Below are 24,227 nucleotides of genomic sequence, written 5' to 3' on the forward strand. Positions count from 1 at the left end.
TAGCTATTTCACTCGTCAATTATAACATTTCCAAAATCTATCTGTTTTATCATATAGATAATGTTTGATAAAGACAAAATCAAGGAATTTTCATTCCAAAGAATAAGTAACTTAAATCACAAATGATATCAAGGGGAAAACCCCCTAGATTTAAAACAATGTAAACACCAAGAGTCATTATGTAGTTTTGGTTAATGTTTTAAGTGATGAATCAATGCCAATATCAACAACATTTGAAGTTAAGTAAAGAGTAAAATAGTATAACCCACATCTTAAATTGTTGCCATAACAAGCTCCAGTAGATAATACCTCTATAGGATTAATGATATGAAAGCCAAGAAATTTAATTAATGGAAATATTGTCTTTAAAAAAGTGAGCTGAGCAAAGGGCAAAGTTAAAAGTTTTCAGAATTTTGGAAAATGTGAAAATGCAGGCAAATTATTTAAGACTTATCAGAAATATAAGGCATATGATTTTTACTTGAACTTCTAATACTATACCACGATTCAACTTTCATTATTTTTCCATCACAATATTTTTTGTTAAAATTAGTAGTTATGTTAATATTTTAAAGTTTTAGAGACATTTATAACAGCTTTGTTTATAATACTTAAAAAATGAAAACATACTAAATGTCCAGTAACAAGGGACTAAGAGACTCTCAATGATTAAAATTATATTGTAAAATATAAAATGATTTTGCAATGTTTTTATATAAAGAGAAACATGTCATCATTACTGTATGCATGTAATATCCTTTTAAAATATACTACAAGCCTATCTATATAAAACAAATATTAACAGTGACTATACTTAAATAGTGAGATCATAGATCAGTAATTTCTTCTACTCACATGAGTGTATTCTAAACTTTGAGGGATAAAATTAAGTATTTGTGCCATTCAAAAAGTGTCTAAAATAATTTTAGATAACAGTTTGTGTAATGAATCCCATCAATTTTATAAGGATCATAAGGAAGAAAATAGGATCCATTAGTAGCAACTGCAGTGTAGTATAGTGGTGAAAGCCTGACTGGAAATCATTTGAAGTGGGATTGCAAGGAGAGAAATAGAAATAATGAACACAGAAAATCCTTTCAAGGGGTTTTGCTGCAAAGTATAACAAGAAATACAATTTATCTTAGGGAAAGATTTAAAACCAAAAACATGAAGCATTCAAAACAGGAAAGTGGAAAGTAAAAGGAAAGAAAATAAACCTAAAGAAACAAAAAGAAAATTATAACTATAGAAACATACATTAACATTTCAGAAGTTGGAAAATTGTAGAATTACTAAGTCCAAGAGCCATATCTATTTTTTAATTCAATTTTTAAAAATTTGAAAAATCTCATTTAAAAAGTGAAAAATACATATACGATTAGAAATAAGAGATAAGCAAAAGTATAAAAGAGAATTCTATATCATATTATATTACATTTGAAATTTTTAATCCATTTGGATTATTTCTAGGACCATTAAAAATGATAAATGAATATCAAGGATAAATATATAGCCTGATAAGACTAATCATCATAAAATAAAACAACTGTCTATGAAAAATAAAACAATAATTCAAACAATCTAAAAGAATTAAAAGCAACAGTCATATTTTCACCAAGATGTTTTATGAAAATTTTAAGAAAAAGTTATTTAAATCTATCTTAATTCTCCAGGTAACAGAAAGGGAGAAAAGCTTCACAATTTATTTACAAAACCAGCATAATCCTGATAAGAAAATCTATCAAATATAGCACAAATTAAGAACACTGAAATACAGACTAACTTATGAATATGGATGCAAAATCTTATATAAAATAATTGCAAATCAAACTCAGCAGTAAATTAAAAGAATAAACCATAACCAAGCAGAGTTCACCCTAAGAATTTAAAAATGATTTAATTTTAATATAATACATCATTTCAATAGGTCAAATGAGAAACCATTTAAAATCATCTTTACAGATGCTTACATTCTGTGAAAGTAATCATCTATTCCTGATAGTTTTTATAACCTGAGTATACTTTTAAAATCTTTAAAATGATAATGAGCATAGGTTTGAAATCAATATTTACATAACATTAACAACTTCTTTAAAATAAAAATTGAAATAAAGAAAGCCAATTTCATAGATGTTATTTAATATTTTATACATGTCACACAAAATATAGACATAATAAGAGATTAAAACCTTATGGTGAAAAAAACTAGCAATGTGTAATTTTATATATGTTACCACATTTTATCCATATAACACATAAATATTATATAATAAAACAATAACAAAAATTGCATTGCAGTTTGGCTGTATCACTTCATAACTTTGTGTGCATGAGATAAATCACTCTGCTTCTTTAGACTGGTTTCCTATTCGGTACATTAATAGTATTAATGATAATTATTAGCTTATTTATTTTTAATAAATAAACTGCTTAATTTGAAAGATTTTGAAATAAGAATATCAATCAAAAGGTATAGTTTAATAGATGTTTTGTGGTGTTTGGATTTATACTTACAGTGTCTAGAGCAATAAGTTAGCAATAAATATTAAATGTCTACTAAAAAAGACAACATCCAAAAATATGAAAATATCATATATGTAAGAGGAATTCGCTTATTTACAAACTTTATCTGTAAACTAAATTATGAAAAATATTTTGTATGCCTGTCATTGTTTAATAAAATATGAAAATCACAAAGGATTTCTATATCTTTTTTTTTTTTTTTTTTTGCGGTACACGGGCCTCTCACTGTTGTGGCCTCCTCTCCTGTTGCGGAGCACAGGTTCCGGATGCGCAGGCTCAGCGGCCATGGCTCACAGGCCCAACCGCTCCGCAGCATGTGGGATCTTGCCAGACCGGGGCACGAACCCGTGTCCCCTGCATCGGCAGGCAGACTCTCAACCACTGCGCCACCAGGGAAGCCCAGGATTTCTATATCTTTAAACATCATATTTGTATTATTTTATCAAATGACTGGATAAAATGAAACGTAGATGGCTGTTTCTTTAATATCACAAGAAACAAAGAGTTGCAGATGATGAAATTATATTCTAAAAACAAATTCCTGAACTATGGGAGAAGTAGACTTCAAAGAAAACATGGGGAAAAATTATAGAAAAGCAGCTTTACTTCTACATTTAAAACAAATTTGATCTTGACAATATTTTTAAAGTACTTAACCAATTTCAAGATGTTTTCTAGGTTACAAAATCCATTGTTTGCATAAATGAGACAGGAAAAATGTATTTTCATAGATACAATGACAACACTAGTTGGAGAAAAGTGTACATTAATGAGGTAAAGACTCTAAATTGAAAGCACGATATGCCTTGAAATTTTAAAGGATCAGTTAGGTTGTGTGTGCACTTAGGCAGCACTAATCTTTTATTTTTCTCTTGAACTAGAAGTGCCGATTGCATACCAAAAAATAATGCACGGAAATAATGCACATCATTGCTTTTAATTGAGTGCTTAATATGCCCACTTTGCAAATCTAGCTTAAAGGTTTTTATAATGAGGAAGATACAGAAAAAAAGTATATCTAAACTTCATCATGTTCTCATCTTCTCTATAAAGTATGATAGCCCACAAATGATTTCCATAATTGAAGAATATTACTAACTTCATAAATACATCACAGTATCTCATCAAAAATAACATTTTGTTATGGAGGGCCAGACTTGCTATTTTAGAAATGATCAAAAAAATTAAAAAGTTATTTTAGGTTTAGTGAATGAATTTTCCCTCTTTGAAAATATTTTATTACCAGTGATATTTTTATAAATGATAATTTCAACATGATTAGAAAATTGAGGTCGTAACTATTTAACATTATATTATATTTTATTTCAATGTCTACAGTCTACATTCCACCTCATCAAGTGCTTTCCAGACTCACAAGGTGAAGTTATTTTCCCCCATTGCCCTTCCTTCCTTCCTTCTTTCCTTCCTCCCTCCCTGCCAACCTCCCTCCCTCCCTCCCTTCCTTTATTCATTAGTTAATTCACTCATTCGACAAGCCTAATATGGCTTTTTTTGAATGTCTATTATGACATTTTATCGAGTGCCTAATATGGGACAGGCACTGTGCAAGTTACACAGAGAAAACAAAAATCACAATGCATTTCCTGTCTTTAAAAAGCTTATAATCTAAAAAGAAGTATACAAGTAATCATTGATTTCAACAGACTGTTGGTGCCAGTAACAGTACAAGTATGGAGGTAAACACAGAGTACGAGAGTTCAAAGCAGACAGAACAAAGTGAAGAAATGGTTTCTCCAAGAATTTTCCTTCAATTTTCCAAGTTGAAGTTTAATATGAGAGGATTCAGCCAGACAACAGTAGGATGGAGAAGATGAGCTGAGTTAAACACTGACATCATAATCAGAGGGAACAGTATTTATGAAAAGCTGGAAGAAGGAAACCCATGGCACATTCTGGTGTCTTGCAGTTTGTCCAGTAGCTAGAGAATAGTTAGAGGGAAAGAGGCAGCAAGAGAGAAGTTGGAGGTTGAAAACAAGGGCAGATTCCAAAGAGACTTGTATTACTACCTATTTAAGATCAGTTTCTTCCCACTTACTCATCCCAACTCATCCCCTCTGACACTTCAGCCCAGTGTGTTTTAGTTTAGTGATTTTCAGCCTTGCCTATTTCTGGATTCTTCTACATTGCCTATGCAGTGGTGTAAGCCACTCCCATCTTAACTCAGGTGCATACCCCCTACATTGCATAAATAAAAACAAAATACAAAAATTTTCTGAGAAAGAAAATTTTGAGAAATTCCAATCCAGCTCGCTAAAGAAGCTTGTAAAAGATACACTTTAGTAACAAGAAAAAAAACAATGCCAATTAGAAATGTCTGATAAAAAGAAAGAGCCGTGTGTTAAACTGGGAATGAATATTATCAAACATTTATTGTGTAAATTAATAAGAAATTATCTTAATACAGGAATTACTAAATAAGAGGCATAACATGATGGAAAATAGAATATATGTCAGGAAAGTACATATGGTCCTTAAACTGTTCAAAAAGAATTTAATGATGTCGACTTCACATCTGTAAGTCAAATATGCATTCCAAAGATTCTAAAAATTTATAGCCCCAAAACATATAAATAAAACACATCTTAAGAAAATAATCAATTAGAAACATTCTAAACTTAGTTTCATCTAAAATATGGCTTCAAATTATGTAAAGCAAAAATATGGATAGAAAAAAATGAAAATAAAGAAATACACTATCATACTGAGATATACTTTAATACAGCTTTCATAGCAATTGATGCATTAGTCAGAAAATAAATCAGAAATATAAAAGAGTTAAATAACCCAATTATCACAGTTCACAAAATGAACCTATGTAGAACTGCACTCCATTATCAGAGAAAGCATTTTTCCAAAATCAAAAATTTACACAATTTACCTATATAGTATGAAATAAATTAAGCCTTAACAAAATATAAATAATATCTACCATATATACTACCTTTATGAACAAATCAGAATTACATTAAAAATCAATTCAAAATAAATAACTTTAACATTTAGTGCAGTTAGAAGGGTTAATCTGTCTGACTGATCACAGGCTGACTTTTCAGAGAGAGTCTGCCTTTTCAGAGAGAGTCTGCCTTTGACGAAGTTCCAAGAAATTGATTAAGGTCCAATTTAGTAAAACTACCCAAGTAAATGGAGAGATAGATCATGTTTATGTTTAAGGACCCCATCATAAAGATTTCATTTCTCCATCATATAATACATAAATGAATGAGATTCCAATCATAATTCCAATAAAATTTATGAAGGAAATGAACAAGAAAATGCTGAAATTTAATGGAAGCACAAAGGTCAAGAATAGCCTAAAACTCTTAAAGAACTGTAAGACTGGGGGATTCATCATTATAGATAATCAAAGCTCATAATAGAAGTTTATTAATGTTGACATTAGGTATGGAGATAAACATGTTAAGTAGACCAAACAAATTAAAAAGAGAATGGAAAAAGAGATCCACACAAAACAAATAAGGAAGCCCCATATGTGAGAGATGATTCTAAATATTAATATATAAGTAAATACAGTAAGTTATAACAATTTGTTTTCTATATAAGGAAAAATGTAATTGGAACCTCACTTCACACCATACCAATATATGAATTTCAAATTGATTATGCTTCATATCTGGCAAGTAAAATATGCATTCCTAAAATTCTGCAGATAGTTTATTTCTTCTAAACTTGTAAGTAATAGAATGAGAAAAAACTCATTTTTTTGAATATTTTAAACATATTTAATCTAAAAGCATTATGTAAACATGAAAAGCAAAATTTCAAGCCATTTAGAATAAAATACCAAAGAATATTTTTTGACTCAAAGGCATAAAAAATTTATTTTAAAAGTTCAGAAAAACATAGCTCAAAGGAAAATATTAAATCTTACTACAGTAAAACTGAAGTTTCTCTTCATGAGAAGTTACCATAAAGAAACGAAAGAAGATTGGGTGAAAATATTTTTAACATGTAACTTTAAAATATTTAGAATCTGTAACATAAAACAAATTCTTATAAATCAATTAAAAAAAAAAACATCGATCAATGTATAGGGTAAAAACCATGAGCAGGTTTTTGACAGAAAAGGAAATACAAATGACCCTCCCCCAAAAAAGCCATTAAATATATGCTCAGTCTCACTCTTAATTATAGATTAATTTAAAAAGCCATAATGAAAACATAATTCAAGAGCCTTATAATAGAAACTCGCAAAAAACCCATTCTTAACTCTAGGTAGGAATGCAAATTGGTACAGGAATATGTATATTATTGCCTTTTACTGAACTATTATTTCTTTTCATCATTTTATTATTTCGTTTTACTAGTGCTTCCTTTTACTAAAGTGAATGAGATGCAACAGGAGAGGAAGGCAGAAAAGATGAGTCATAAGGGAAGATCAGTGAGACACCAAGTGTGAGAGGACTCAGCTCACCATTCCTGAAGGGAACCACCAGCCAGGGGATGCAGGTAGCTTCTAAAAGCTGAGAATGATCCCAGGCTGACAGCCACCAAGGAAACAAGGACCTCAGTTCTAAAACCACAGGAAGTGAATTTTGCCAAAACTGAATGAACCTGAAAGCAGATTCATCCTGGAGTCTTTAGAAAGAAATGCAGGGCTGATGACACCTTGATTTCAATCAGGAACGATCTGGAGCAGAGGAACTAGCTGAGCTATGACCCGGAGAAACTTCATGATAACTGGGTACTGTTTTAAGCTGCTAAATTTCTGGTAATAGGCAATAGAAAACCAATATAGAAAGAAACTGGCTAACTGTCATTTAATTATTAACAGAGAGCAAGTTCAGATAGCCATGGCACAAAGCTAATGTCAGTATTTTTAAAAATTTTAATTATGAAAACTCACCGTTTTTGATAAAGCAGCTAATTCCTTTCTTGATGACCTTGTTTCCTTCAATAATTTAAGCATTGCCTCTTCATTCTCAACATTAATATTAACTTCTTGTATTGATGTACAGTGGAAATTAAACAGACTGTTAAGTTTATCTATCTCGTTCCTAAGAGAAAAAACAGTTGATTTTATCCGCACTGAAGGGGAAATTATATTTTAACTTATAGCTGAATTAGCTTCTGACTTAACCATGTAGATTAATGCAATTTATCTATTCCTAAAATTTTTCCCATCCCAAAGAAACTCCTGAAAAGTACTACTTAGATATAAACAGTAAGTAGTGAAAAAAACTTCAATTTGTTTCTGATGGAAAGGAACTGAGAGAAAAGTGATTTGTAAATTATTTAAAATAAACCACCTTTTGATTTGATTCCAGGTGAGAGACCTAAGCACCTTTGATTCAGAGGTTGGGTAGTACAGGGATGGAAAGGAAAGAAAAAAAGAAAGAGGAAAAAAGTAAGAGAAGAGAAGAAGCTGTAAAAGTGGAAAGATCACACATTACTAAAGCTCTGGTGTACTGTCTTATCTCCCTCACAGTTAGAGCTAAAAAGCGGTAAACTACAGCTTAGGAAAACAAGGGGCCTATTTAAGAGAAGTAGTTGCCAAGGGGATCTTTTTCCTATGTGACATGTCACAGAAAAGACCAGTGCTAATCTGTAAAGCTACATAATCCCTTATCTTATCTGGTAGGTAGAAAACAAGTTCCAAATATAAAAGTCACTTTAAAGCATGGTCTTAGAGTTTAATATATGAAAAAAGTACAGTGAGAAAATGACAAAAGTATAACTTGCATAAAATATTAGCAAGTAATACAGATAAGCCCAATTTTTTAAGACACCATAAACAAAATAATAGAGTGGGAGATTTATCTGAAACCCATATAAGAGATCAAAGATTAAATCATTTGTGTGTAATAAAATCCTACAATGCAATATGGAATGGAAAACTTACCCAAGAGACAAACGAGCAGAGAAGATAAACAAGAATTCACAAGAAAATAAATGCCAATGGCCAATAAATATATGATGTGTTTACTGAATTTGCCCAGGCTATGCTATCATGCATAAGCCTGATTTTAGGAGTAGGGTCAAATGAACTGAAAGATATAACTGAAACTGAAAGATATAATCTCACAATACAAATGAAAATTAAAGCAACAAACAAATAGGCAAGAAGCTTCTCCTTTACCCTTCCCTATCTGGAGAGTACAGGCTTCCTATCAGAATTCTAGAAGCCAGATCAATAATGAGAGATTGGGAGCCTGAGCATTTAAAATGTACATGTTTGGTTAAATTTCCTCCTTATGAAGTTAATTTTTCTTCTCTCAGTGGTATCCATTTCCCCAGTCCAGATAATAAACTAGATTTTGACTAAGAAGTGAGCAATTGCCCAGTGTCATGGAATGCAGGAGCTAAGTATTATTTTAGTTATCTCCTCATCCCTATTTCCTGAAGCATCAACTGCTGCCACCAATTCCTCAGCCTTCTAAGAATTTTTCAGTGTAAAACTTTGTTACTAGGTTTGCCCACACTGGTACTTTAGATTTCATCATTCTTGTATCTGCTAAATCAGAATAAATTTAGAAGAATAAAATGGGAAGAATCATTTTACCTGTTAAGAATTACTATAAAGTAGAGCAATCAAGACACCAAAGAATATATGCTGTGTGTTTCCATTTATATGGAATTCAAGAACAGACCAAACTAACCATGGTGATAGAAGTCAGAATGGAGATGACTTTTTAGGAGAATGGTATGGACTGAGAAGGAGAACAAGAAAAAACTTGTAGTATGCTGGAAACTTTTTATATCTTAACCTGGGGCATGGTGACATGAGTGTATATACATATACATAAAAAATCATAAATCTATACATTTGATAGCACACATAATCATGTTTCTATATGTCTATTAATTCTTAAAAAATAGTGAAGGAAAATTAAACATATCTTTAAAATTTTATTTAATAAAGCATTTATGACTCCACTGATGCTTATAAAAGAACTTCTGGAAAATGTACGTAAATGAGAAGAAAATTAACGAGTAAGTTATATGGTGTAACAAATAATAATGAGTAACGGAAGTAATAATAATATGCCTTTGGGTCCATCTAAATATTAATTATAAAAATCACCAGCTAATTCAAAATTGAGAAGGAAAAATTTTAGAAAATGGTACAAGATGGATAATGTTGTATTTGTAATTAATATGGACAAACATGTGTTTGTGCCAAATAGATTAATGAAAAAAATTCTCTTCTGTCATCAAGAAAAAGAGAGAGGGCCCCCTTCCCCCCACCAAAAAAAAGAAATGAACAACGAGAAGTTACAACTGATACCACAGAAATACAAAAGATCGTAAGAGACTACTATGAACAACTATATTCCAATAAAATGGACAATCTAGAATAAATGGACAAATTCTTAGAAATTTACAATCACACAAGACTGAACCAGGAAGAAATACAAAATATGAACAGACCAATTACCAGTAATGAAATTGAATCAGTAATTTTAAAACTCTCAGTGAACAAAAGTCCAGGACCAGGTGGCTTCACAGGTGAATTCTATCAAATATTTAGAGAAGAGTTAACACCTATCCTCAAACTATTCCAAAAAACTGCAGAGGAGAAACATTTCTGAACTCATTCCACAAGGCCAGAAACACCCTGTTACCAAAACCAGACTGAAATATCTCAAAAAAAGAAAATTACAGGTCAATATAACTGATGGACACAGATCCAAAAATCCTCAACAAAATATTAGCAAATGGAACCCAAAGAAACAAAGTATCATACAGTGTGATCAAGCGGAATTTATCCCAGGGATACAAGGATTTTTCAATATCCACAAATTAGTTAATGTGAATAAAAAGCATAGGATCATCTCAATAGATGTTGAAAAAGCTTTTGACAAAATTCAACATCCATTTTTGATAAAAACTCTTAAAGTGGGAATAGAGGGAATATACCTCAACATAATAAAGGCCATATATGACAAACCCATAGATAACATCATACTGATTGGTGAAAAGCTGAAAACACTTCCTCTAAGATAGGAACAAAGCAAAGTTGCCCACTCTGGTCACTTTTATTCATCATAGTCTTGGAAGTCCTAACCATAGCATCAGACAAGAAAAAGAAATTTTTAAAAATCCAAATTGGAGGGCTTCCCTGGTGGCGCAGTGATTGAGAGTCCACCTGCTGATACAGGGGACATGGGTTCATGCCCTGGTCCGGGAAGATCCCACATGCCGTGGAGCGGCTGGGCCTGTGAGCCATGGCTGCTGAGCCTGCACGTCCAGAGCCTGTGCTCCGCAACAGGAGAGGCCACAACAGTGAGAGGCCCGCGAACCGCAAAAAAAAAAAAAAAAAAAATCCAAATTGGAAAGGAAGAAGTAATATTGTCGCTGTTTGTAGGTAACATGATAGTAGTCATAGAAAATCCTAAAGACACCACCAGAAAGCTACTAGAGCTCATCAATGAATTCAGTAAAGTTGCAGGATACAAAATTAATATCCAGAAATCTGTTGCATTTCTCTACACTAACAAACTATCAGAAAGTAAAATTAAGGAAACAGTCCCATTTGCTATTTCATCAAAAAGAATAAAATACCTAGGAATAAACCTACCTAAGGAGGTAAAAGACAGGTACTCAGAAAACTATAAGATGCTGATGAAAGAAATTGAAGACTACACAAGTAGATGGAAAGATATACTGTGTTCTTGGATTGTAAAAATTAATATTATAAAAATGACCATACTACCAAAAGCAATCTACAGATTCAATGAAATCCCTATCAAAAGACCAATGGCTTTTTTCACAGAACAAGAACAAATAATTTTATAATTTTTAGGGAAATATAAAAGACTGCAAATAATTAAAACAACCTTGAGAAAGAAGAGGAGGAATCCTGGAGGATTCACGCTCCTTCATTTCAGACCATACGGCAAAGCTACAGTATCAAAACGGTATGGTACTGGCACAAGAACTGGCACATAGATCAATGAAATAGAACAAAGAGCCCAGACATAAACTCACACACTTAATTAATATATGACAAAGGAAGCAAGATGTATAATGGAGAAAAGACAGTCTCTTCAACAAGTGGTGCTGGGAAAACTAGAGAGTTACATGTAAAAGAATATTAGAACATTTTCTCACACCATATACAAAAATAAACTCAAAACAGTTTAAAGACATAAATGTAAGACCAGAAACCATAAAACTCCTAGGAGAAAACATAGGTAGAACACTCTGTGACATAAATCATAGCAATATATTTTTGGATCTGTCTCCTAAAGCAAGGGAAATAAAATCAAAAAAAAAAAAGGAACTTAAATTTTGCACAGCAAACGAAACCATCAACAAAACAAAAACACAACATACTGAATGGGAGAAAATATTTGTTAATGACATGACTGATAAGGGGTTAATATGCAAAATATATAAACAGCTCATACAACTCAACATCAAAAAACAAGTAACACAATCATAAAATGGGCAGAAGACCTGAACAGACATTTTTCCAAAGAAGACGTACAAAAGGCCAACAGGCACATTAAAAAATGCTCAACAACATTAATCATAAGATAAATGTAAATTAAAACCACAATGAGCTATCACGTTACACCTGTCAGAATGGCTATCATCAAAAAGAACACAAAAAAAACAAATTTTGGAAAGGATGTGGAGAAAAGGGATCCCTCCTACACTGTTGGAGGGAATGTAAACTGGTGCAGCCGCTGTGGAAAACAGTATGGCAGTTTCGCAGAAAACTAAAAATAGAATTACCATATGACCCAGCAATTCTACTCCTGGGTATATATCTGAAAAATACAAGAACTCTAATTGGAAAATATACATGCACCCCAATATACATAGCAGGATTATTTACAATTACCAAGATATGGAAGCAACCTAAGTTCCACCAGTAGAATAAATGGATAAAGAAGATATGGCTTGCATATATATATATATATATATATATATACACACACACATATATACATATATATACATATATATATATATACATACATATATACATATATATATGTAAAATGGAATATTACTCAGCCATAAAAAAGAATACAATTTTGAGCAGAAGCAAGAATAATGACAATCTTTCTGCCTGTGGAACAAAAACCACATTTACATAAAGATAGACAAGATGAAAAGGCAGAGGGCTATATACCAGATGAAGGAACAAGATAAAACCCCAGAAAAACAACTAAATGAAGTGGAGATAGGCAGCCTTCCAGAAAAAGAATTCGGAATGATGATAGTGATGGTGATCCAGGACCTCAGAAAAAGAATGGAGGCAAAGATCGAGAAGATCCTAGAAGTGTTTAACAAAGATCTAGAAGAATTAAAGAACAAACAGAGATGAACAATAACTAAAATGAAAAATACACTAGAAGGAATCAATAGCAGAATAACTGAGGCAGAAGAACGGATAAGTAACCTGGACAACAGAATGGTGGAATTCACTGCTGCGGAGGAGAATAAAGAAAAAAGAATGAAAATAGCCTAAGACACCTCTGGGACAACATTAAACGCAAGAACATTTGCATTATAGGGATGCCAGAAGGAGAAGAGAGAAAGAACCAGAGAAAACATTTGAAGAGAGGATACTCGAAAAATTCCCTAACATGGGAAAGGAAATAGCGACCAAAGTCCAGGAAGCGCAGAGAGTTCCATACAGGATAAACCCAAGGAGAAACAGGCTGAGACACATAGTAACCAAATTGGCAAAAGTTAAAGACAAAGAAAAATTATTGAAAGTAGCAAGGGAAAAACGACAAATAACATACAAGCAAACTCCCATAAGGTTAACAGCTGATTTCTCAGCCGAAACTCTACAAGCCAGAAGGGAGTGGCATGATATACTTAAAGTGATGAAAGGGAAGAACCTACAACCAAGAGTACTCTACCCAGCAAGGGTGTCATTCAGATTTGATGGAGAAATCAAAAGCTTTACAGGTAAGCAAAAGCTAAGAGAATTCAGCACCACCAAACTGGCTCTACAACAAATGCTAAAGGAACTTCTCTAAGTGGGAAAAACAAGAGAAGAAAAGGACCTACAAAAACAAACCCAAAACAATTAAGAAAATGGTCACAGGAACATACATATTGATAATTACCTTAAACGTGAATGGATTAAATGCTCCAACCAAAAGACACAGGCTTGCTGAATGGATACAAAAACAAGACCCACATATATGCTGTCGACAAGAGACCCACTTCAGACCTAGGGACACATACAGACTCAAAGTGACGGGATAGAAAAAGATATTCCATGCAAATGGAAATCAAAAGAAAGCTGGAGTAGCAATACTCATATCCGATAAAACAGACTTTAAATTAAACAATATTACAAGGGATGAGGGAGGACACTACATAATGATCAAGGGATCAATACAAGAAGATGTAACAATTATAAATATATATGCACCCAACATAGGAGCACCTCAATACATAAGGCAACCGTAACAGCTATAAAAGAGGAAATCGACAGTAACACAATAATAGTGGGGGATTTTAACACCTCACTTACATCAATGGACAGATCATCCAAACAGAAAATTAATAAGGAAACACAAGTGTTAAATGACATAATAGATCAGATAGATTTAATTGATATTTATAGGACATTCCATCCAAAAACAGCAGATTACACTTTCTTCCCAAGTGTGCATGGAACATTCTCCAGGATAGATCATATCTTGGGTCACAAATCAAGCCTCAGTAAATTTAAGAAAACTGAAATCATATCAAGCATCTTTTCTGACCGCAACGCTATGAGATTAGAAATCAATTACAGAGAAAAAAACGTAAAAAACACAAACACATGGAGGCTAAACAATACATTACTAAAAAACCAAGAGATCACTGAAGAAATCAAAGAGGAAATCAAAGAATACCTAGAGACAAAGGACAATGAAAACACGACGATCCAAAAACTATGGGATGCGGCAAAAGCAATTCTAAGAGGGAAGTTTATAGCTATACAAGCCTACCTCAAGAAACAAGAAAAATTTGAAATAAAAAAATCTAACCTTACAACTAAAGGAACTAGAGAAAGAAGAACAAACAAAACACAAAATTAGCAGAAGGAAAGAAATCATAAAGATCAGAGCAGAAATAAATGAGATCAAAACAAAGAAAACAATAGCAAAGATCAATAAAACTAAAAGCTGGTTCTTTGAGAAGATAAACAAAATTGATAAACCATTAGCCAGACTCATCAAGAAAAAGAGGGAGAGGACTCAAATCAATAAAATTAGAAATGGAAAAGGAGAAGTTAAAACAGACACCACAGAAACACAACGCATCCTAAGAGACTACTACAAGCAACTCTATGCCAATAAAATGGACAACCTGGAAGAAATGGACAAATTCTTAGAAAGGTCTAACCTTCCAAGACCGAACCAGGAAGAAATAGAAAATATGAACACACCAAGCACAAGTAATGAAATTGAAACTGTGACTAAAAATCTTCCAACAAACAAAAGTCCAGGACCAGATGGCTTCACAGATGAATTCTATCAAACATTTAAAGAGCTAACACCAATCCTTCTCAAACTCTTCCAAAAAATTGCAGAGGAAGGAACAGTCCCAAACTCATTCTATGAGGCCACCATCACCCTGATACCAAAATTAGACAAACATACTACCAAAAAAAAAAATTACAGACCAATATCACTGATGAATATAGATGCAAAAATCCTCAACAAAATACTAGCAAACAGAATCCAACAACACATTAAAAGGATCATACACCATGATCAAGTGGGATTTATCTCAGGGATGCAAGGATTCTTCAAAAAATGGAAATTGATCAATGTGATACACCATATTAACAAATTGAAGAAGAAAAACCATATGATCATCTCAATAGATGCAGAAAATGCTTTTGACAAAATTCAACACCGATTTATGATAAAAACTATGCACAAAGTGGGCACAGAGGGAAACTACATCCACATAATAAAGACCATATGACAAACCCACAGCAAACATCATTCTCAATGGTGAAAAACTGAAAGCATTTCCTCTAACATCAGGAACAAGACAAGGAAGTCCACTCTCACCACTATTGTTCAACATAGTTCTGGAAGTCCTAGCCACGGCAATCAGAGAAGAAAAGGAAATAAAAGGAATGCACACCAGAAAAGATGAAGTAAAACCATCACTGTTTGCAGATGACACGATACTATATAGAGAGAATACTAAAGATGCCACCAGAAAACTACTAGAGCTAATCAAATTTGGTAAAGTTGCAGGATACAAAATTAATGTACAGAAAGCTCTTGCATTCCTATACACTAATGATGAAAAATCTGAAAGAGAAATTAAGGAAACACTCCCATTTACCATTACAACAAAAAGAATAAAATACCTAGGAATAAGCCTACCTAGGGAGACAAAAGACCTGTATGCAGAAAACTACAAGACACTGATGAAAGAAATTAAAGACGATACCAAAAGATGGAGAGATATACCATGTTCTTGGCTTGGAAGAATCAACATTGTGAAAATGACTATACTACCCAGAGCAATCTACAGATTCAATGCAATCCCTATCAAGTTACCAATGGCATTTTTACGGAACTGGAACAAAAAATCCTAAAATTTGTATGGAGACACAAAAGACCCCAAATAGCCAAAGAAGTCTTGAGGTAAAAAAAATGGAGCCGGAGGAATCAGACTCCCTGACTTCAGACTATACTACAAAGCTACAGTAATCAAGACAACATGGTACTGGCACAAAAACAGAAATATAGATCAATGGAACAAGATAGAAAGCCCAGAAATAAACCCACGCACCTAAGGTCAACTAATCTATGATAAAGGAGGCAAGGATATACAATGGAGAAAAGACAGTCTCTTCAATAAGTAGTGCTGGAAAAACTGGACAGTGATATGTAAAAGAATGAAATTAGAACACTCCCTAACACCATACACAAAAATAAACACAAAATGTATTAGAGACCTAAATGTAAGACTGGACACTATAAAACTCTTAGAGGAAAACATAGGAAGAACACTCTTTGACATAAATCACAGCAAGATCTTTCTTGATCCTCTTCCTAGAGTAATGGAAATAAAAACAAAAATAAACAAATGGGATATAATGAAACTTAAAAGCTTTTGCACAGCAAAGGAAACCATAAACAAGATGAAAAGACAACCCTCAGAATGGGAGAAAATATTTGTAAATGAATCAGCGGACAAAGGATTAATCTCCAATATATATAAACAGCTCATGCCGCTGAGTATTATAAAAACAAACAACCCAATCCAAAAATGGGCAGACCTAAATAGACATTTCTCCAAAGAAGATATACAGACTGCCAACAAACACATGAAAGAATGCTCAACATCACTAATTATTAGAGAAATGCAAATCAAAACTACAATGAGGCATCACCTCACACTAGTTAGAATGGGTATCATCAGAAAATCTATGAACAACAAGTGCTGGAGAGGATGTGGAGAAAAGGGCACCCTCTTGCACTGTTGGTGGGAATGTAAAATTGATACAGCCACTATGGAGAACACTATGGAAGTTTCTTAAAAAACTAGAAACAGAATTACCATATGACCCAGCAATCCCACTACTGGGCATATACCCAGAGAACACCATAATTCAAAAAGACACATGCACCCAAATGTTCATTGCAGCTCTATTTACATAGCCAGGTTGCGGAAGCAACCTAAATGCCCACTGACAGATGAATGGATGAAGAAGATGTGGTACATATATACAATGGAATATTACTCAGCCATAAAAAGGAATGAAATTGGGTCATCTGTAGAGACGTGGATGGATCTAGAGACTGTCATACAGAGTGAAGTAAGTCAGAAAGAGAAAAACGAATATCGTATATTAATGCCTATATGTGCAACCTAGAAAAATGGTACAGATGAACTGGTCTGCAGGGCAGAAATAGAGACACAGATGTAGAGAACGTATGGACACCAAGGGGAGAAAGTGGTGGGGGGTGGGGGTGTGATGAATTGGGAGATTGGGATTAACATGTATACACTGATGTGTATAAAATGAATGACTAATAAGAACCTGCTGTATAAAAAAATAAATGAAACTCAAAAATAAAAAAGAAAAGAATAAAATCTTATCATTTGCAACAATGTGGATGGACTTTCAGGGTATTATGTTAAGTGAAATAAGCCAGACAGAGAAAGAAAAATACTGTATGATATAACTTATATGTGGAATCTAAAAACTAAAACAAACTGATGAATACAGCAAAAATGAAACAGACCTACAGATATAGAGAACAAACTAGTGGTTACCAGTGGGGAGAGGGAAGTGCGGAGGGCACGAAAGCGTTTAGGGGATTAAAAGTAAAAACTATTATGTATAAAATAAATAAGCTACAAGGATATACTGTACAACACAGGGAATGTAACCAATATTTTGTAACTACAAATGCAGTATAACCTTTAAAATTGTGAACCACTATGTTGTATAACTATAACTTATATAATATTGTACTTATACTATATCTCAATTAAAAAAAATAATGTTTAAGCACATGTTGAAATAGACATCAGATGTGAGGAAATATAAATATCTTAATAAGTGCATGTTATCCAGATCATAGGATGAGGTACAAACTTTTGCTCTTCATTTTGCTTATATTTACTTGACTCTAGCTCCATAGTGAGTATGACTTTTTCTGTACTAAACCACTGATCAGTTTGAATAAATAAAAATTTTATGTCATACAGAAACATGAAGAATTTAAAACCAACAAGAGGAAGTAGAAGAATATCATAAAATATAAATACATCAGAAATGTAATAAAAAGTCAATAATATGCAAAATATAATTAATCTATATATATTTAAAATATTACATTTTACTAGAAATCAAAAAAATGAGTTTAATTAATTAGATGCTATGCTTATAATTAATACAAGGCTATATAATTTGTTTTTTATAGTATCTCATGCTGGAATCTTTTTGCAAAGAGTTACTTTTTCACATAGTTAGCAGGGATATATACTGTTATAGCATAGCCACAGGCAATTTGGCAACATGTATCAAGAGCTTTAAAATGACACAGAAAAATACTGCTTTAGGAATTTATACACAATTAGTTTACAAATGTAAAAGACATTTTAATTTATACATAAACTTGGTAACAAGATAGATGTGGCAATTTAGATTCTTCCCTTTCTCTTTATCTGAATTTCTTATACAGGAATATATATTACATTTTAATTAATATTTTACTTCTAAATGCTATAAGTAACATTTGTGAAAAATACTTACTTGTAGGCTTCTATGGTTATTTCATCACCACGAATATCATTTTCCATGTCTATTTTACTTTGTTTAGCTTTGAATTTGACTTTTTCAAGATTTTCTACAGCTTCTTCATGTTCTCCATGAACCTGTTTGTATAGTTCCATTACCTAGAAATAAAAATATGTGTGCTAATATATGCACTTAATGGCTAATTAAAATAATCAGACAAGAGAAAGATCAGAGAAGGGAGTTAAAGTAGTTGTTTTTTTTTGTTTTGTTTTGTTCTGTTCTTTTGCGGTACGCGGGCTTCGCACCGCTGTGGCCTCTCCCATGGTGGAGAACAGGCTCCAGATGCGCAGGCTCAGCGGCCATGTCCCACGGGCCCAGCTGCTCCGCGGCATGTGGTACCCTCCCGAATCGGGGCACGAACCCGTGTGCCCTGCGTCGGCAGGCGGACTCCCAACCACTGCGCCACCAGGGAAGCCCCTAAAGTAGTTTTGATTTAGATTATAAACGTTCTTTATATCAATTTTCTTTCCATATTTAGTCTATTGTTTAGCACAGTAGTTTCAGGTTTCTTTTACCCTGAGAGGCATCAATACTAGAGATGTAGAAAAGTTACTGAAGAAAATGACTTTAATATCCCAGTTAACATGACCAAAATAAAATCATTATTTTTTTACCTACAAAAACTATGACTTTTTATTGTTCAAATACTGTAGAAAAATCAGAAAACACAGATGAAAAAAGAAAATTTTATAAATTACCTATAATCTTCTCACTCATGAATAACCATTACTATCTTAATGCAAGGGCCCAAAATATTCCATTTTTATTGTTTTCATTAATTATTAGATATCATAAACACTCCCTTCTCTCTCCCGGCCTCTCTTCTCTATCAGACTAAAGGGAAAGGGTGGTTGTAGTGGTCATGGTTGGAAGGAACTCCAGTTCAGGATGTCCTGTTGGAAAGTTGGAGAGAGAGGAGTAGAACAAGGTACTAAGGAGGGAGCAGTCCTTTACCCAGGGGCCGAGTGGTGGATCTATATGAGGCAGTAGCCTCCCGAAAACAGCAGTAATTTTCATTAATTTTTATTTCATTGTATTAATTTTATTGTGATAAGAACATTTAACATGATTATCTATCTTTTAACAAAATTTTAAGTGTACAACACAGTAAACTGTAGGCACTATGCTGTACAGCAGATCTCTAGAACTTATTCATCTCACATAACTAAATCTTTGTATCCATTGAAAAACAACTCTCCATTTCCCCTCCCCAAGCCCCTACCAACCACCATTCTACTCTGTGCTTCTATGAGCGTGACTATTATAGATACCTCATGTAAGTGGAATCATGCAGTATTTATCTGTGACCTGCTTATTTACTTAGCACAATAATGTTCTCCAGGTTCCTCCATGTTGTCACATATGGAAGGTTTCCTTCTTTTTAAAGGCTGAATTATATTCCATTGTATACATATACCACATACATTTTAGAATTAGCTTGTCAAGGTCCACAAAGAGACCTGTTGAGATTTTGTGACTGTATTTAATTTATAGATCAATTTGGAGGGAATGCTACAAAATTTAGCCTTCTAATACATTAACATATTTATCTATGTAGCACTTTTAAATTTCTCTCAGTAATAGTCATAGTTTTCTGAATAGGGGCTTTGCATATCATTTGTTACATTTATTCCTAGATATGTTTTATTTTATGCTCTAACAAATGCTATTTTAAAATAAATTTTATTTTCAGATTTGTTGCTGGTATATAGTAATGTATGGATTTTAAAATTTTACCTTTGTATGCAACTGTAATTCATCTGTGGACTTGTCTAGATTTTATGTGTACATAATTACATAGTCTGTGCAGCAAAGGAAACCATCAACAAAACAAAAAGACAACCTACCGAATAGAAGATATTTGCAAATCATATAACCAATAAGGGGTTAATATCCAAAATATATAAAGAACTCATACAACTCAACAACAACAAAAAACCAAACAACTCAATTTTAAAATGGGCAAAGGGGATAAACAACAAGGTCCTACTGTATAGCACAGGGAACTATATTCAATATCCTGTGATAAGCCATAATGGAAAAGAATATAAAAAAGAATGTATATGTATGTATAACTTAATCACTTTGCCATACACCAGAAATTAACACCACACTGTAAATCAACTATACTTCAATTTTTAAAAATGGGCAAAGGGGCTGAACAGACCTTTTTTTGGGGGGGGGGGCGTCCTGCCATCCTGTTTCTTTTTTTAAAATTTTTATTGGGGTATAATTAATTTACAATGTTGTGTTAGTTTCAGGTGTACAGCAATAGACTTTTTTCCAAAGAAGACATACAGACGGCCAACAGGCACATACTTGAAAAGGTATTCAACATCACTAATTATTATGGAAATGAAAATAAAAACCACAATGAGATTTTACCATATGCCAATTAGAATGGTTATTATCAAAAAAGGAAGAAATAACAAGTGTTGAGAGGATGTGGAGAAACGGGAACCCTTGTGAACTGTTAGTGGGAATGCAGCCACTATGGAAAACAGTATGCAGATTCCTCAGAAAAATTAAGAACAGAACTAACATATGATCCAGCTATTCTGCTTCTGGGTATTAATCCAAAGAATATGAATACACTAATTTGAAAATATATATGCACCCCAATGTTCACTGCATCACTATTTACAATAGCCAAGATATGGAACAACCTAAGTGCCCATCAAGGGATGAATGGATGAAGAGATAAAGAGATGTGGTATATATATACACACACACACACACGTATATATATCTATAAAACGGATACTACTCAACCATAAAAAAAGAAAGAAATCTTGCCATTTGTGACAACATGGACGGTCCTTGAGGGTATTATGCTAAGTGAAATAAGTCAGATGAAGAAAGACAAATATCGTGTGATTTAACTCATATGTGGAACGTAAAAAACAAATAAAAAACTCCAAAATAAGTGAACAAACCAAACCAAACCAAAGAAACATGTAGATACAGAAAACAGAGTAGTGGTTACCAGAAGGGAAGGGGAGGGAAAAGTGGGTAAAGGGGGTCAACTGTATGGTGATGGATGGTTATCGTGTATACAGAAGAAGATATATCATGTTATAAACTTATATAAATATATAACATTTAAGAGAAGGCACAAGTAAATATCAGGAATGAAAAAGGAAAGCACTACATATTCTATAGACTATAGAAAAGATAAAAGGATACTAAGAAAGTCTTCCAACAAAATTTGAAATTGTGATGAAATGGACATATTCTTAGAAAACTACAACTAACCAAAATGGACACAGGAAGAAACAGAATAACTGAACAATCTTATTGAGGAAATTGAATTTGTAATTAAAAACCTTTCCAAAACAAACAAGAAACAAAACTGGAAAACTTTAGCTAGATGGCTTCAATAGTAAATGCTAATTAATAATGTTAGTCTTTCGCACTCTTCTAGATAATAGGAAAAGAAGAAATACTCCCAAGCTACCTTTAAAAATCTAGCAAACCCTTAAAACCCAAACCTGACAAGGACATTATTAAATAATTATATGACCTTCTTATTCATGAATTTAGATTTAAAACCCTAAACAAATAATTAGCAAATCAAGTCTAGCACCATGTAACATCTTACTTAATAGAAAAAAATTTATTAATTCTTCCCCTTTGAAACTGGGAATGTGACAATGATGCCAAATATTACTCCCTCTAGTCAGCATTGTAGTGGAGATCTCAGCCAGCAAAGGTCCTAGCCTTACTAGAGGCAATATAATACAGCAAAATGTATACAGATTTGGAAGGGGAGGACATAAAACTGTCCCTACGTGCCCATTAATTTCTAGAATAGCACAGATATTAGTAACCTCTACAAGATTTTCCTTTAGGCACAGGAACGTAGGGGTAGAGACTTTGGCAGGGAGCCAGGATTATACCAAGATGATGGGATAAGCAAACAAAGGCTCAGGAAACATAATAGAATTTCTACTACCAAAGGAAGAAAAGCAATAAATAATGTCCTGTGTCCAATTTGTCCCGTAGGTATTGCTGGGGTGGTGGTCTCAGTGTTGGGGGCATTGGTGATGTCATATGAGGCAAATTCATCTCCAAGGAAAGCTCTTGGACGGGCTCAGTGTGGGACTGGTACAACCTTCCCACATGGATACTCTCCTAGGTTGATGTTAATAATATTTTTGTGGCTCCACAGTGTTATGAGACTGAACTGCTTGTAGAATTTGAAGGTCACGTTGAGCCTTTGAGCTTAGTTTGCAAGTAGCAATGTATTAAGGCTCAAGCACATTGGCTAGAGGTCTTGCATTATTTAAGCTGTTGGGTTGCTTCAGCAGGCCTTTAGCCAGGACCTCAGTCAAGACGGCAGAATAAAACAAAACAAAACAAAGCTATATTACAAACAAAACACTATCTTACACGTCTCCAACCCTCCAGCGATCATGAATTTGCTTTCCATCTTTATGGATTTACCTATTCTGGATATTTCAGCTAAATGAAATCATATAATATGTGATCTTTTGTACCTGGCTTCTTTTAGCATAATGCTTCAAGGTTTACCCATGTTGTGACATACATCAGTACTTCATTTCTTTTTATGGCTGAATAATATTCCATCGTGTGGATGTATTACATTTTGTTTAGTCATTCATCAGTTGAAGGGCACTGGACAGTTTCACCTTTGTCTGTTCTGAACAGTGCTGCTATGAACATTTACGTACAAGGGTTTTGTGTTTTGCTTTTTATTTATTTAGTTATTTATTTTTGTGGTACGCGGGCCCCTCACTGCTGTGGCCTTGCCCGCCGCGGAGCACAGGCTCCGGACGCGCAGGCTCAGCGGCCATGGCTCACAGGCCCAGCCGCTCCGCGGCACGTGGGATCCTCCCGGACCAGGGCACGAACCCACATCCCCTGCATCGGCAGGCGGACTCTCAACCACTGCGCCACCAGGGCAGCCCTTTTTGTTTGTTTTTTAACATCAGTTTTCAATTATTTGGGGGTATATACCTTGGAGTGGATTTGCTAAAGCATATGGTAATTCTGTTTTACTTTCTGAGGAAACACCAAACTGTTTTCCACAGTGGCTCTACCATTTTACATTCCCACCAGCAGAGTACAATGGTTCAAGTTTCTCCACATCCTCACCCAAACTGGTTATCTTACACTTTGTTTTTAACTTTATCCTAATGGGTATGAGTGGTATCTCATTGTGGGTTTGGTTTGCATTTTCCTAATGACTAATGATGTTAAGCATCCATCTTTTCATGTGTTTGCTGCCCATTTCTATGTCTTTTGGAGATATGTCTGCTCAAGTCTTTTGCCCATTTTTAAATGGGTTGTTTGTCTTTTCTGGTTGTTGAATTATAAAAGTTCTTTATATATCCTGCATACTACACCTTTTGTAATATATAATTTGCAACATTTTCTCTCATTCTGTAAGTTGTCTTTT

General features: G+C 33.5%; 1 protein-coding gene across 1 annotated transcript in view; it reads right to left on the reverse strand.

Moving 5' to 3' along the window:
• The window catches only part of CCDC178 (coiled-coil domain containing 178), a 360,636-nt gene that overhangs the window by 289,110 nt on the left and 47,299 nt on the right, over window positions 1-24,227 (reverse strand). The window contains exons 8-9 of the mRNA XM_027127538.1: window positions 18,761-18,903; window positions 7,409-7,559 (exon numbers count right to left, since the gene is read on the reverse strand). Coding sequence (XP_026983339.1) covers window positions 7,409-7,559; window positions 18,761-18,903 — 294 coding nt within the window. The remainder of the gene's footprint in view (window positions 1-7,408; window positions 7,560-18,760; window positions 18,904-24,227) is intronic.

Source organism: Aethalodelphis obliquidens, unplaced genomic scaffold (assembly GCF_003676395.1).
Source record: "Aethalodelphis obliquidens isolate GAN/ISIS:26980383/991018 unplaced genomic scaffold, ASM367639v1 scaffold32, whole genome shotgun sequence".
Taxonomy (NCBI): Eukaryota; Metazoa; Chordata; class Mammalia; order Artiodactyla; family Delphinidae; genus Aethalodelphis; species Aethalodelphis obliquidens.